A 13,644-nucleotide genomic window follows, 5' to 3' on the forward strand; every position below is an offset into this window, starting at 1 on the left:
GGGCGGTCGTTTCATTTTGGTATCAGAGCCTTTACGGTTCTAGGATGGTTAAGTGGATGGTTAGAGCGGTTAGGAATTTAATTGGGTGAATTATTTTCTTTTTGCTTGATGCATGATGTTGTGTGATGGAATTGATTATGGGTAGTTAGTCAATTGGCATGTGGTATGGAGTCCTAGTATCATCCTCTTCTAGCCTTCAATGAGATTCCACGGTAAGATGTGTGTTTGTGTGCGGTTTTGATTTGTGTACTTAGCTTTCTGTTCTGGGTAGTGCAGATGGTTAAGGGTGGAGCTGTTGCTGGTCGTGGACGCGGACGTGGTGGGGGTCGCGGTCGTGGTCGTGGTCGTGGTCGTGGTAGGGGCAGAGTCCCAGCAGTGAGTGAGTCTGTTGAGCAGAGTGTGACAGCTGAGGGTGTCGGCGAGTCGCAGGATTTCCAGGAGGGGTCCATGAGTGTGGCCGGTGGTGGTACTGATAGGACCGTAGGCGCTGAGGGGGTCGGTGCGGGCGGTGTCGGTGCTCGAGTGGCCGGTGGTGCTAGGGTTCCGGGTGTGGGAATCCCAGCAGGTGGGGCTCCTGTGGGAGGTGTGGACCTGGCGGGCTTGTTGACACAGCTGTTGGAGCGGATACCAGGTTTGGGCCCGGCTCAGGCTCAGGTAGTGCCACCAGTGGTGGTGGAGGAGCAGCAGCCAGTGGCTGCGGATGTGAGAGCTCATGCTCGTTATTTGTCTATGCTGAAGGAGATGCATAAACTTTATACTGAGAGGTTTTCGGGTGGTACAGACCCTACTGTTGCGGATGCGTGGAGGACGAGTGTGGAACGTAACTTCCATACTCTGAGATGTCCTGAGGAGTTTTGGGTGGACATAGGGGTCCATCATTTGAGTGGTGATGCTGAGGTGTGGTGGAGATCTGTGGCTGCTAGGAGAGTGCAGCGGGAGATGACTTGGGCTGACTTCGTTTTGGAGTTCAACCGCAAGTATTTTCCTAGAGAGGCATTGGATCGTTTGGAGGTGCAGTTCCTTCAGTTGTCTCAGGGGACACGGTCAGTGCGGGAGCTGGACTTGGAGTTCAGTCGACTTCTTTGTTATGGGGGTCGGGCTATGGAGCCTGAGGAGGCTCAGATCAGGAGGTTCTTGAGGGCCCTACGTGATGACTTGAGAGTTCACTGTAGAGGGAGGAGTTATGCTACGCGTGCAGAGCTGGTTGAGACTGCAGCAGAGATTGAGGAGGATATCCGGGCACAGTCAGTGGTGGCCAGTCCAGCGGTTCAGACAGAGGAGACTTCGGAGCAGAACAATCAAAACAAGGATAACAAGTCGGAGCAAAGGCATAAGAGGAAGCGGGAAGACACGTCAGGTATGCAGCAAGGTGGGCGAGGGTGCTTCGGATGTGGGAGCAAGAACCACAGGTTGGCAGACTGTCCCAAGAAAGGTGATTCACAAGAATATCGTCGATCGTGTTACCATTGTGGAGAGGAGGGGCACATCAGGCCTTTCTGTCCTAAGTTGAGACAGATGATGGGGGGTGCGGCACAACCGAAGGGAGGACCGGGTGCTCAACTCGGAGATTAGTTTGGCTTCTGATTCTTTTTATTTCAGCTACGTATTTTCGTTTGGAGTTGTAAACGTTTATTGCACTTGAGGTTTTTAATAAAATGCAGTTTTTCTTTTTTTTGGTTTTTGGAATTTGTGGATCTTGTGGAAAAGAAAATCGCTCGGGAATTCTATAAATGGAAAGTTTCCATGCGTAGGAAGTTTCTAAAAACATAAAGTTCTAGGAGTAGTTAGAACTTGTGTTAGTGGGAAGGGTGTTTGTAAACACCGAGGAGTTGGGATGTTAGTAGTGAGACCTGGGGGTGGCCATGGCTGTGGTGATATTCTCAGAGAGGATATGGGGTCGGTAGGACATTGAGATGTTCTACGCGGATCACGGGGGTGGTCTAGGTTGGAAAATGCTTATAGACGTTATGACCGTTTGCTTGAGGGACGGGGGGTCCTGAACAACTCATAAGGAGATGGGGGTTCTCCTGAGGGGACGGGGGGTTTCCTGGATACCGATAGCTCGAGGGACTGCGGTCCTGAGGGTGGCAGAGGAGATGGGGGTTCTCCTGAGGAGATGGGGGTTCTCCTGGTACCGTGATCTTAAGGGTGACGACCCGAGGGTGAGACGGTATGGCTCAAAGACGGGGGGTCTGAGAGTGTGATCGGTATGGCTTGAAGGTTGCGACCTAAGAGCAGATGAGTTGGTGGCAAAAGTGTCAAGGGCGTGGAAATAAGAATGGTAACCGGATGTGGAATTATGAGACTGATGGGGGTTCAATCTCAGGGTTACGGTTGAGATCGGAAGCGGATCTCGGGATTGATGGGGGTTCAGTCTCGGGGTTTTCTATGTGTTGACCGGGAGGGTCAGGTGTATGCTGGTCGGGGGGACCAGAGTGGTGATGACCAGTGGGTTCAGGGTGGTTTGGACCAGTGGTGTCCTTGTTGTGGCAGACCAAATGGGTGGATGGTACGAACCGTTGCGACGGTGTTTTGGTGAGTTTGCGGATGAGTGGCGGTGTGTTCAGATTCGAGGACGAATCTTCTGTTAGTGGGGGAGAATTGTAACACCCGCAAACCAATTTTTGGTATTTTGGTAAGGGTGTCGATCGACACCTTCTAGTGAGGCATCGATCGACACCAGTTATGGCCGGTTTGGTCGGTTCAATTTTAACTGTCCGGTTTGCGTGGTTGGTTTAGGGAATCCCTAAATCGAGTGTAAAAGAGGGGAAACGACCTAGGGTCGTGTTTTGGGGGTATTTGGCCGCTTTTAGAGAAAAAGAAAGAGAGAAAAGTGTTCTTGAGCTTTTGGGAAGAGATTGAGAGATTCCTTGCTGTTCTTGGGAGATCTAAGGCTGGGAAGGTGTTAGAAGCTTGCTAGGAGTGAGGGAATTCGTCCTTGTTGGTCAGAATCTTCTTGAAAGAGGTGAGTGCATGACCATGGCTTATCTAAGCTAAGATCTCTAGATTCTATGTGATTTGGTGCTTATGTGGTTGTTTCTTTGAGTTCCCTATGGTATTTTCGTCGCTGTTGTGGCTGGGTTTGGCTTCTGGGAGTGCAAGGAGCGGATTGGAGAAGATTGGAGGCGAGATTCGGAGTTTCTGATCGAGGGAAATCGCTGCTCGGCAACGGTGTCGGTCGACACCAGTTGGGGTGTCGGTCGACACCAACGCGAGGACGGCTCGGGACTTTGGCGAGTGTCGATCGATGCCATGTGGAGGTGTCGGTCGACACAAACTAGGGTTTTCGGGAGTGTCGGGCAGGGTGTCGGTCGACACCAGTTTGGTGTCGGTCGACACCAGATAGTCAGTGTCGATCGACACCATCTGGTGTCGGTCGACACCCCTTGTTCAGTTACGATGGATGTTGCATGCTATGTATATTGCCTGGTTTGTTTTATTGATTGTTGTTTGTGGCATGTAGAGATCTTATTGCTTGTGTGTATAGCCCAGTAGATGGGAGGATTGCCTCACTGAGTGTTTATCAAATACTCATGCATCTCAATTTGTGTTTGTGGTGCAGGTAAAGGCAAATTGTGTAGCGTGGAATCATGGCGATGAGGAGGAGGATGATCTAGGGTCTCGTTTGTGTGGTGTTGGTTATATTATTTATGTTGGAACCTTGGTTAGAGTTGTGATAGGTTGCTGGATAGATTGGATAGGAATGTTATTGTATTGATGATGTATCGTTTCTGTATTATTGGTATGTTTCCGCTGTGCATATTGGTTGTTATTGGTTTAATGAGGAAATGGTGGTTTGGGTGGTTCAATTAAGTAGTATGGGATGCTTAATTATATGTTGTACTTATTATTAAAAAGAAAAAAAAGGGGCGGTCGTTTCAGTATCCAACCTTCTCCACCATAGAGAGAACGTCGACTCTGCCCTCCTCCTGTGTGGAGAGAAGATGTTCACATATTTTTACTATCTCAAAATGGCTTGCTCCGAGCCTCCGACAACCAATGAAAGTTAAAACTTTATTCTAACGTTACGAAATGTTTTGATAGTAATCAATGTTAAATTTCTCAATGTATTCGTTGAAGTGTCTTTGACACACTATGATGTAGCCTCTGTCTCTATAACGCCTCAACCACCACCTTGCTTAGTGAGCCCATGTCCATTCTCAGTCCATGGGCCCACCTTCCTAAGTGGGCCCATCATCTATTCCTGGTCCGTGGTTCCACCCATATTTGATGGTCGGTTTGTTACGTCTGAGAGGCTTTAAAAACTTGTTTACTAATCCTACAAATCAACAAATAATATTTTCCTGTGTTTTGTCCTCGCTCGCACATTCCGAAAATCACTTCTAGGAAAGTCACCCATCATGAAGTTCTCTCAGGACCCTTGACCGAAAAAATAAATGCATTTTGGTGAAATATGGGGCCAAATCAATTCTTTTAAACCTTTTCGCACACCAGGGTGTCATAGTCTTTGAGCTCCTATGGATCTATCAACAGTAATTTATGTTTTTCCAATCTATCTATCTATGTTTGTTGTAAGCTTATGTTTGATTAGCCTATTTTATCCATATATTAGGTTGATGAGCTTCTACTTGTTATCTTCCTTTGCGATTGAATGAATAATGGTAACAATTATGTTTGCAAAAAGAAAAATGGTTTATGACCAACCAATCAAGGTTGAGAAATTAGAAGCAAATTAATTTGACAAAATTAAAGAAATTATAGAAAATTATAAGCATGGTGATATATGAATCCCAAATATCTTATTATATAAATTTGAAAGCAGTGTTTTTGAATAAATTATTTAAATATAAGACGATATATGTTTATACATAAGTGAGTATTTACAAAATTTAGAATTAATCATTAACTGTATATTTTCTTAATTTCTTTTTCCATTTTTTGTAGAATTAATAACTTAAAATTAAGAATTAGTAAATAATATTATAATTTCAAATTTTATGAAATATATATATATATATATATATAGTCTCCTTATAATTATCTAAAAAAACCTTGTATTTTTTATTATAAATTCTGTAATTTTTGACATTTAACTTTTCTTATTATTAATATTTTTTAAAACAAAATATTTTATTTTTGTTGTAATCAAATTCTTGCTATTAAATATTAACTTTTACACATGTCAAAATCTTGTTAATGACTAACTTTCAAAACCCAACTTTATATAATAAGATATATATATATATATATATATATATATATATAATAAGAGATATGTATAAATATGACTATATATATGTTTATATATGACTATAGCAGTTAATAACAAAATATATGTTTGGTTAAAATATTTTTTTGGAGTCTTCAAAAATAAAAGAGAGAGTAGGAATACTAACGATGGCGATAACACGATATCGCAGAAGCTGTAAATTAGAACCAAGCTCCTTGTCATTGCTAAGATTAAGACCATGACCATGATGCGCGTGAGATTGCAGGCGCCCAATTTCTTGGTCAAGAGTCTCAGCGGATGCCACATCAGCACGTGGCTCCTCCCTACCAGACCTTCTGAAAACGCTGGTGGTAATAGAGTCAACCATGAGTGTAAACACTGTGGAGATCATGGCTACAAAGCCGGTGAAAGGAAACTTGTGCCAGGGGTCATCGTTAAGACAATGAGATAAGAGCATGTCGAAAGAATCAGGCAAAACGTGGATGAAACCAGTGGCGAGGATGATTCCAGAGGCGAACGACCTGACGATGAGGAAGAGAGATTTATCCGGTTGGAAGGCGGAAACTGAATGAGCAAAGAACGGGAGGCAAACGCCAATTAGGCTGGTGGTGAGGATTGAGAAGATTGCTATGAGTTTGATATCAAATGCTCTGGCTTTGTCCGTACATTTATTGTCAGACTCGGGTATACACTCTTCCTCGGATTCAGATAGAGCTCCGGGGAAATGTGAGATGGAGAGGATGAAGAGTAAGACGGTGATGGCCACAGAGAAAGTGACCGGAGATTTAGTCATGATCTCTTTCTTGTTTTCTGTGGAAGTTGTTATGTTTGGGAAAGATAAGATTTTATCTTCGTTATATATAAGGGAAGTGACGGCTCACTAATCAGTGTCGACATAACGTACTAATCAGTGTCGACATGCAGAGCCGTCTCTAAGTTAATAAAGGCCACAATCAAATTAAAATAAAAGGGCTGTTTTGCTATTAGTCAGAATCGAACCCATGAACTCATTCCTATTAACAAAGACAAATGCCACTAGACTAAACACATTTTTTTGGAAAATAAGACCATAAGCTCATGTTTCATGGGCTTGGCCTTTGGGCCGGCTCTGTCGACATGTTATCTTATTCAGTTATACAAGATAAACCAAGTCTCGAATATTTTAGACTAGGTCTAGGACGGTTCTCGACAGATGCATATATATACATTATACACTAGTTACACTACGTACGTATAAGTCCCCCACTTAAAAAAATGGTCATATTAATTGTAAGTTAAAATTGTGTATGAATTGTGAATATGAGGTAGTACTATTTAAATGGATGGACTAAGAAAATTTCAAATTTAATACTACGTATAAGTCCCACATTTATGAATTGTGAATATGGGGTAGTACTACGTATAAGTCCCCCATTTAAATTGTTTATGTTTGCTTTTTGTGAATAGACCCATTCTTAGCCTCTTTTTATAAATTACCTCGACCGAATCAAACCAACCAGTACCATTGAAGATTTCGGGCCTACTAGGCCTGCTCCATTATACAATACTCTCTCCTCTTTTTAGTTGTCGTTGCAAAGTTATACTTTCACTGTTTTAGTTGTCGTCTTTTGTTGTTAATTAATTGTCGTTTTGTATTTACGATGCAAGTTTGTAAAACAAATTAACAGTTTTGTTTCTTATTTTCAGCTTATTAACAACTTATATCAAATAAAAATAGTATATTAATAAAGAATAAAATATAAAATTTACTTGTTTTTTTAATTTATAAAATTACCTTGAACTACAAGTAATATAAACGAAGAGAGTATAACTTAGTCGTTGATCCGTGTTTATAGCTTGGAGAGAATGTGTACGTAAACATGACACTACATAAACGACTCATCATCTCTATACGAGTGACTAAAGGAGTGTGCGAGAGAAGAAGAGTGAGCAACTTCTAACAAGAATGGGGAAAATGTGGCTAGGTTTATGGCTATTTCGTTATTTTGCTTGCTGGTAAGCTTGATTGAGACAGCTGACGGCTCAATTCACTGAGTATAAGAACGAAGGGTTCACCCAAATCGATAATGCTCGCTAATTCAATGACGGAAACGAAGCTCTTTACGATTCTGAAGAGTTTATAGATGTTCATGCTTCTTCTGATACACCTCCTCTCAAGGGCAAGTCCTTGATCAGGTATTTACTTCGTTTTGAATCACTTCTGATTGTGTTTCTCTTGAATTAGGGTTTTATGTGTGTGTTGTCCGATTTTATAGTGGCGTTTCTATGTACTGCTTCTTGGGTACTGGATTTTGTGCCTTTTTTTTGTGTGTGTAGTGTGTCTATGGACACTACAGCGATTTGTGTGCATGAGCTTGTAAATTTGGTTTGATATGTAAAATCGTTTGCAGTATACAATTTATTAATTTAATATATTCGATCAAAATTCATCCATACAAAATCGTTTGTAGATTGTCATGTGTCTAAACCAAATTTGTGTGCATGAGTTATAACTTGTATTTGTAGATTGTCATGTGTCTAAACCAAATTTTGGCTTATACGATTAAGCATTGTCATATAGAATGGATAATATAACTATATCAGATTAAATAGAGAAAAGTGTTGACCCTTTTATTAATATTATTATATGAAGAAAATATATTTCTGGGTTACATTTTGTTTAAAGTATCATAATCATTTATGGAAGGAGATGGAGTACGAGCTTTAGATTTAGGACACTTGCAATTGCAATGACAATTGTTTATACGTCCTTTATTGTCCATACATTCTTTGATAAGTACTCCTTCTTCAAAATCTATCATTGAAGGGGAAGGAATAGGAGGGCATTTACCCCTATGTACATTATGGTCCATGGATTGTTTGTTGGCTCTTTCTAAATCCATCATCGAATGAGAATGAGAAGGAATATGAGTTTTATGCTTAGGACACTTGCAATGACATTGGGTGTTATATCCATTACGGTCCATACATACTTTGTTGACTGTTTCTTCTGAATCCATCATCGAAGAAGAGGGATGTGAAGAATATTTGTTGACTCTTTCTTTTGTATCTATCATTGAAGGGGAAGGATTAGGAGGACATTTTCCTACACATTCTTTGCCTTCTCTGGCCTCGATTATTATGCTTTGACCTACAATTTATTTTAAGAAAAAAAACATACATGTCAAATTAATAAGTACACAACATATGTTTTAAAAAATTAGTCTAGTTTGAAATATTAAATCGAATATACTATAGGCAACATCCTGACATCGAATATTTAAATTCAGCAATATAATGGAAACATGAACTAAGCAAAAATCTTCAAATTGGTATATTTTTTTTCACATTTTTTTTTGAATAAATGTAAAATTATATTCAAAGAAAAAATAGCGTTTTAGATCAGCTTTTGTGGTTAATTTTTTTTTTGATTTTTATTGTGCCAAAAATTAAAAAGTGCTAGCATAGTGTAGTCTTTCTCCTTAGTAGCGTGTGGCGAGCCATGTCTGCATACCCAGATCATAGCGCCGATCCCCCATTCGTTCAATAGCTAGAAGTTGAGCTCTAATTTGCTTGTCAAGCCAGCCAATAAGAGTTAGTTCAGGGGTAGGAACCATACACACGATCAGCTGGAGTTGCAAAGATGAAGTCAAGAAGCGGGATCCAAGAGGTATTGAAGCGGGTGCTGTATAGTTTTTGCGCTATACCGGACCAAACTGCAGCTGTGTACGGACATGAGAAGAACATGTGTTCTCTCATCTCCACCAGAGCAGAACAAAAAACACAACTCACATTACTGCCATTACGCCAATAAACCATTCGATTACTAGTGGATAGTCGGTTGTGTACTGCAAGCCAAGTACAGAAAGAATATTTGGGCGTTTCATGAGCAAACCAAACACCATTGTGCCAAGCAACCAGATTAGAGACTGTTCTAATATGGTTCCAGGTATCCCTAGTCGAAAATGTGGCCTTATAAACATCACCTTTGCCGCGCCATAAGACACGATCAGCCGGTGAGGTATTTCGAGTTTGAAACACTTGGTGCAAAGCATCTTCAATTTCATTAAACAACGCTACACGGTGAACCCGACGTCTCCGACCATACCAAGCATCATGGAGAGACATATGTTCTCTTATTCCTAAGTCAATCATGCCTCGTGAACCAACTTCATCCAACAGATATCCATGAGCCCAGAGCCGGCTACAAGCACCAAGCTGGTGAAGTATGTGCTTGCGGCCCGGTTCTAATAATTAAATTTTCGGTCCTTTTTTAGTCAAAAATCTCTTATAGCTCTACTGGTTAAAGGCTAAGTGGAAGAGTGATAGGTGGCGGGTTTGATTCCTACAGGTGCAGAATGATTTAAAAGTATTTGCTTTTTGGTATGAATTAGACCATTTTTAATTTAGGCTTGTGGCCTTCTAATTATTAGTGACGGCTCTGCATGAGCCGACCAGTTGTCATACCAGAACGATGTGAGAGTCCCATTGCTGACCTCCACTTTTACAAAAGTTTTAGCCAAGTCTCGATATTTCAGCAATTTTTTTTTTTTTTATTTTTTTTATTATTTTTTTTTTCACGTTCACTTACAAGAGAAGGACAACAAGAGGGAGAGAAGAAAAACCATCATAAAGAAAAGGCTGGTCATAGCTGAACAATGTTTCTATGTGAATGCTGCTGGATGACTTAGATTTAGTGAGAAAACTAGCTAGTCTTGCGTTCACTTATATATGGGATGATAAAACAGCTTTTTCACTTTCTTTGATAATTTAATTTTAAATTTCAGATTTAGTTTACACTAAATTTTAATAATTGTTTTTAATCAAGACATTTATTTTTAATGATGCAATCCAAGATACAGAACCTATTTTTCACAAACAAAATTATGACATTTATTTAATGATCCAATCCAAGATACTGAACCTATTTTTTCACAAAAAAATTACAACAATAAAGATATATTAAAATTGTGCTTGACCTTTTTCATTAGGCCTTTTGGGCATTAAATTAATTTTTTTATCAAACTTTTTTTAATCTTTAATATCCTTAAAAAATACTTTAAATTAATATTATATTTTACCAATATAGAATAGACCTTTTTCCGTTAGTTATAATTTTTCTTTGTCTAGTATAGAGAAAACTTTATTTTCAGTTATAAGTCTCATAAAACAAAAGTATTATAGTCATCTAAAGTTTTTAAAATTGTGTTTTACTTTTCTTATCTTTTAAAACAGTTTTTAATTTACTTTGTATAAATATATATTTTATTTGATAATGTTGAGAAGGCAAAAATAAGTAAAGTTGTTGACCAACAAAAAAAAAAGGGGTACATATTTCTCTCTTCAGCTATAATATATGAACTCCTCCAGAAATCCAGTGAAAACCCATCTCTCCACGATAAAATACTGATTGTTAAAAGTTAAAGCTTGGATGATTTATGAATAATTTAAATGGATAGAGAAATTTGCACTTTCAGTTTCTGTCGTTTGCTTCTGACCTTTGTGAGGAGAGCGAATCTTATAGCTTAGCATAGTATTTTTTTTGTGGTCTGCGGATAAACACAAAAAACAACGAATGAGAAGTTTCGGCGTAACAGGGCCTGGTCCCATTATATATACATCAACTTTGTCGTTAGTCCGTGTTTATATGTATATAGCTTCGAGAGGATGTGTACGTAAACGTATGGAAACGACTCATGATCTTTCAGTGAGTGAGAGATAGACGAAACGAGTGAGCAACTCTTGTAACAAGAATGGGGGAAAATATGGCTAGGGAAACTTCGACATTTATACAATGAATGCGACATTGAGAGTTAAAAGATTTGAGATGAAAAAAAATAAAAATAAATCGATGCTAAAGCTAAGAACAAAATCTAGCCGATGCGAGTGCTAAACCAATAGCGAAGCACTCTATGTAAACAAGGTTTTCCGACATACTTCGTTTTCTCTTTCGGATTGTGTTCCCTTTTGTAAATGCCGATTCTGGAACAACTCGCTGTGAGGAACAAGACGTTGTGCCGAACAGAGCGTTGTATCAATCAGGAAGCTGCATCAGATCACAGACGCCCGAGTTGCTGACATGGATGTGTGAGCTGACGTGGCAAGACGTGACTGGATGTGATGATGTGTTGAGGAAAGTTGATGACTTGACATTGAAGATAGAGACGAGATTTGTCTTGGAGATATGAAGAATATTCTCCATGACAAATAAGGAAAAGAGAAGCTTAGCAGTAAACAATTTCCTTATCCTTAGAGATATGAAGAATATTATCTACAACAAATAAGGAAAAGATAAGCTTGAGAGCAAATAGTTTCCTCCCTTGATACTTGGAGATTCGTGTTCTAGGGTTTCTCAAGTCATGTATATATATTCTAGGAGTAAGGCCACATGTCAAGTTAAGTACTCTAGAATATTGATACAGTTGTAAACTTCGAAGCCACAAAGATAAGGCTTAGAAGGGGTGTTCCCAGTTCTCTGTGACGTTAATCAGGGAGGTGATTAAGTGCGCAGAGAATTGTTTTTCTTTATTTTATATATACACTGGTGAGAGTTTAGATAGAAAAGAGAGAGGGTTGGGTTTCTTCTCTTATAGATAAAAAGAGAGAGGGTTGGTTTATTTCTCTTAGATCTACAACAGGATGTTGTGTTAGATAAAAAAGAGAAAGTCTTAGATTCTTTTTTAGTCGGGATCAATCCTATTGGGTAGAATAGGTTGAGTAAGAGCCGAGACAAAATTTTGTTAATAAGATTGAATAGAAAAACGTTGGCTTGACGCGTTCCAAGTGTGAATCAGTGTGTTTTACTTCTCTATACCCTTACACCCTTGAGTTAGGATTTTGTGTGTGTGTACGTGTGTGTTCGATTTCACAATGGGGTTTCTATGTANTTGTTAATAAGATTGAATAGAAAAACGTTGGCTTGACGCGTTCCAAGTGTGAATCAGTGTGTTTTACTTCTCTATACCCTTACACCCTTGAGTTAGGATTTTGTGTGTGTGTACGTGTGTGTTCGATTTCACAATGGGGTTTCTATGTATTTTATATAGATACTAGCTTGGTTTTTAATCTGAATTTTTGTGTACTGTATCCATGGACATTAGAACAAATTGTATGCATATAGCTCGTAAATTTGGTTTAATATGTCAAAGCGTTTGGGTTATACATTTTAAAATATTCAGTTAAAATATACACCACAAGTTATAATCATGACGCATATTGTCATGTGTCTAAACCAAATTTTGGTTTATACAATTAAGCATTGTCATATAGAAACTGATTATCACTATATTAGATTAAAATAGAGAATTATGTTGATCCTTTTTATTAATATTATTATATGAAGAAAATATATCTTGTTTAAAGTATCATAATCATTCATGGAAGGAGACGGAGTAAGAGCTTTAGATTTAGGACACTTGCAATGACATTTGCTTATACATCCTTTATTGACTATACATTCTTTGATAAGTACTCCTTCTTTAAAATCTATCATTGAAGATGAACGATTAGGAGGGCATTACCCCTATGTCCATTATGGTCCACACATTAGTTGTTGGTTCCTTCTGAATCCATCATCGAAAGAGAAAGAGAAGGAGTATGAGTTTTATGCTTAGGAGACTTGCAATGATATTTGGTGTTATGTCCATCATGGTCCATACATACTTTGTTGATTGTTTCTTCTGAATCCATCATCGAGAGATAAGAAGTAGGTGATTTATAACATTTGCCTATATTTTTACCTTTTTTATTGACCCCTTCTTTTGAATATATCGCACAAGCTGTAAATTAGAACCAAGCTCCTTGTCATCGCTAAGATTAAGACCATGACCATGACCATGATGTGCGTGAGTTTGCAGGCGCCCAATTTCTTGGTCAAGAGTCTTAGCGGATGCCACATCAGCATGTGGCTCCTCCCTACCAGACCTGCTGAAAACGCTGGTGGTAATAGAGTCAACCATGAGTGTAAACACTGCAGAGATCATGGCTACAAAGCCGGTGAAAGAATACTTGTGTTGGGTTTTCTTTCTAGTGGGAAAACCAATTGGGTTTGGTTAACCAAACCTGAACTTGGGTCATTATATTAGTCCATGAGATTAATATTGGACTTTAGGTTATGAGACACTATATAAACACTCTTAACCTGATTATTGGCATAAGGAAAAATAGAGAGAAGAGAGTTTATTTTCGGATCTAGAGTAGAAGAAAAAAACAGAACCTTTAGAATTTGGTGTTTTGCACGTTTGGACATTCAAACGAGCTCCGATCTGGCTGATTTTTGGAGGGTAGCTTCGTGACTCAGTGTTCTACATATTTGAAGGTGGAGATCTTGTTTCAACGGTTGGTTTGTGATAAATCTGAGTTTTAGCGTGTGATGAGATCATGGACGGCTCAACCGAACTAGACGGACCTAAGGAGCAGCTCGAACCTGAGGAAGCACCGGAGGAGCAGCTTGTACCAGCGGAAGCAGCGGAGGA

General features: G+C 39.3%; 1 protein-coding gene across 1 annotated transcript in view; it reads right to left on the bottom strand.

Annotated features, from left to right (window-relative positions):
• Positions 1–5,998, bottom strand: part of LOC104759586 (probable zinc transporter 10) — a 9,041-nt gene extending 3,043 nt beyond the window's left edge. The window contains exon 1 of the mRNA XM_019238949.1: positions 5,358–5,998. Within this exon, the coding sequence (XP_019094494.1) occupies positions 5,358–5,984 (627 nt within the window). The 5' untranslated portion in view covers positions 5,985–5,998. The remainder of the gene's footprint in view (positions 1–5,357) is intronic.

Source organism: Camelina sativa, chromosome 17, assembly GCF_000633955.1.
Source record: "Camelina sativa cultivar DH55 chromosome 17, Cs, whole genome shotgun sequence".
In the NCBI taxonomy this organism is placed as follows: domain Eukaryota; kingdom Viridiplantae; phylum Streptophyta; class Magnoliopsida; order Brassicales; family Brassicaceae; genus Camelina; species Camelina sativa.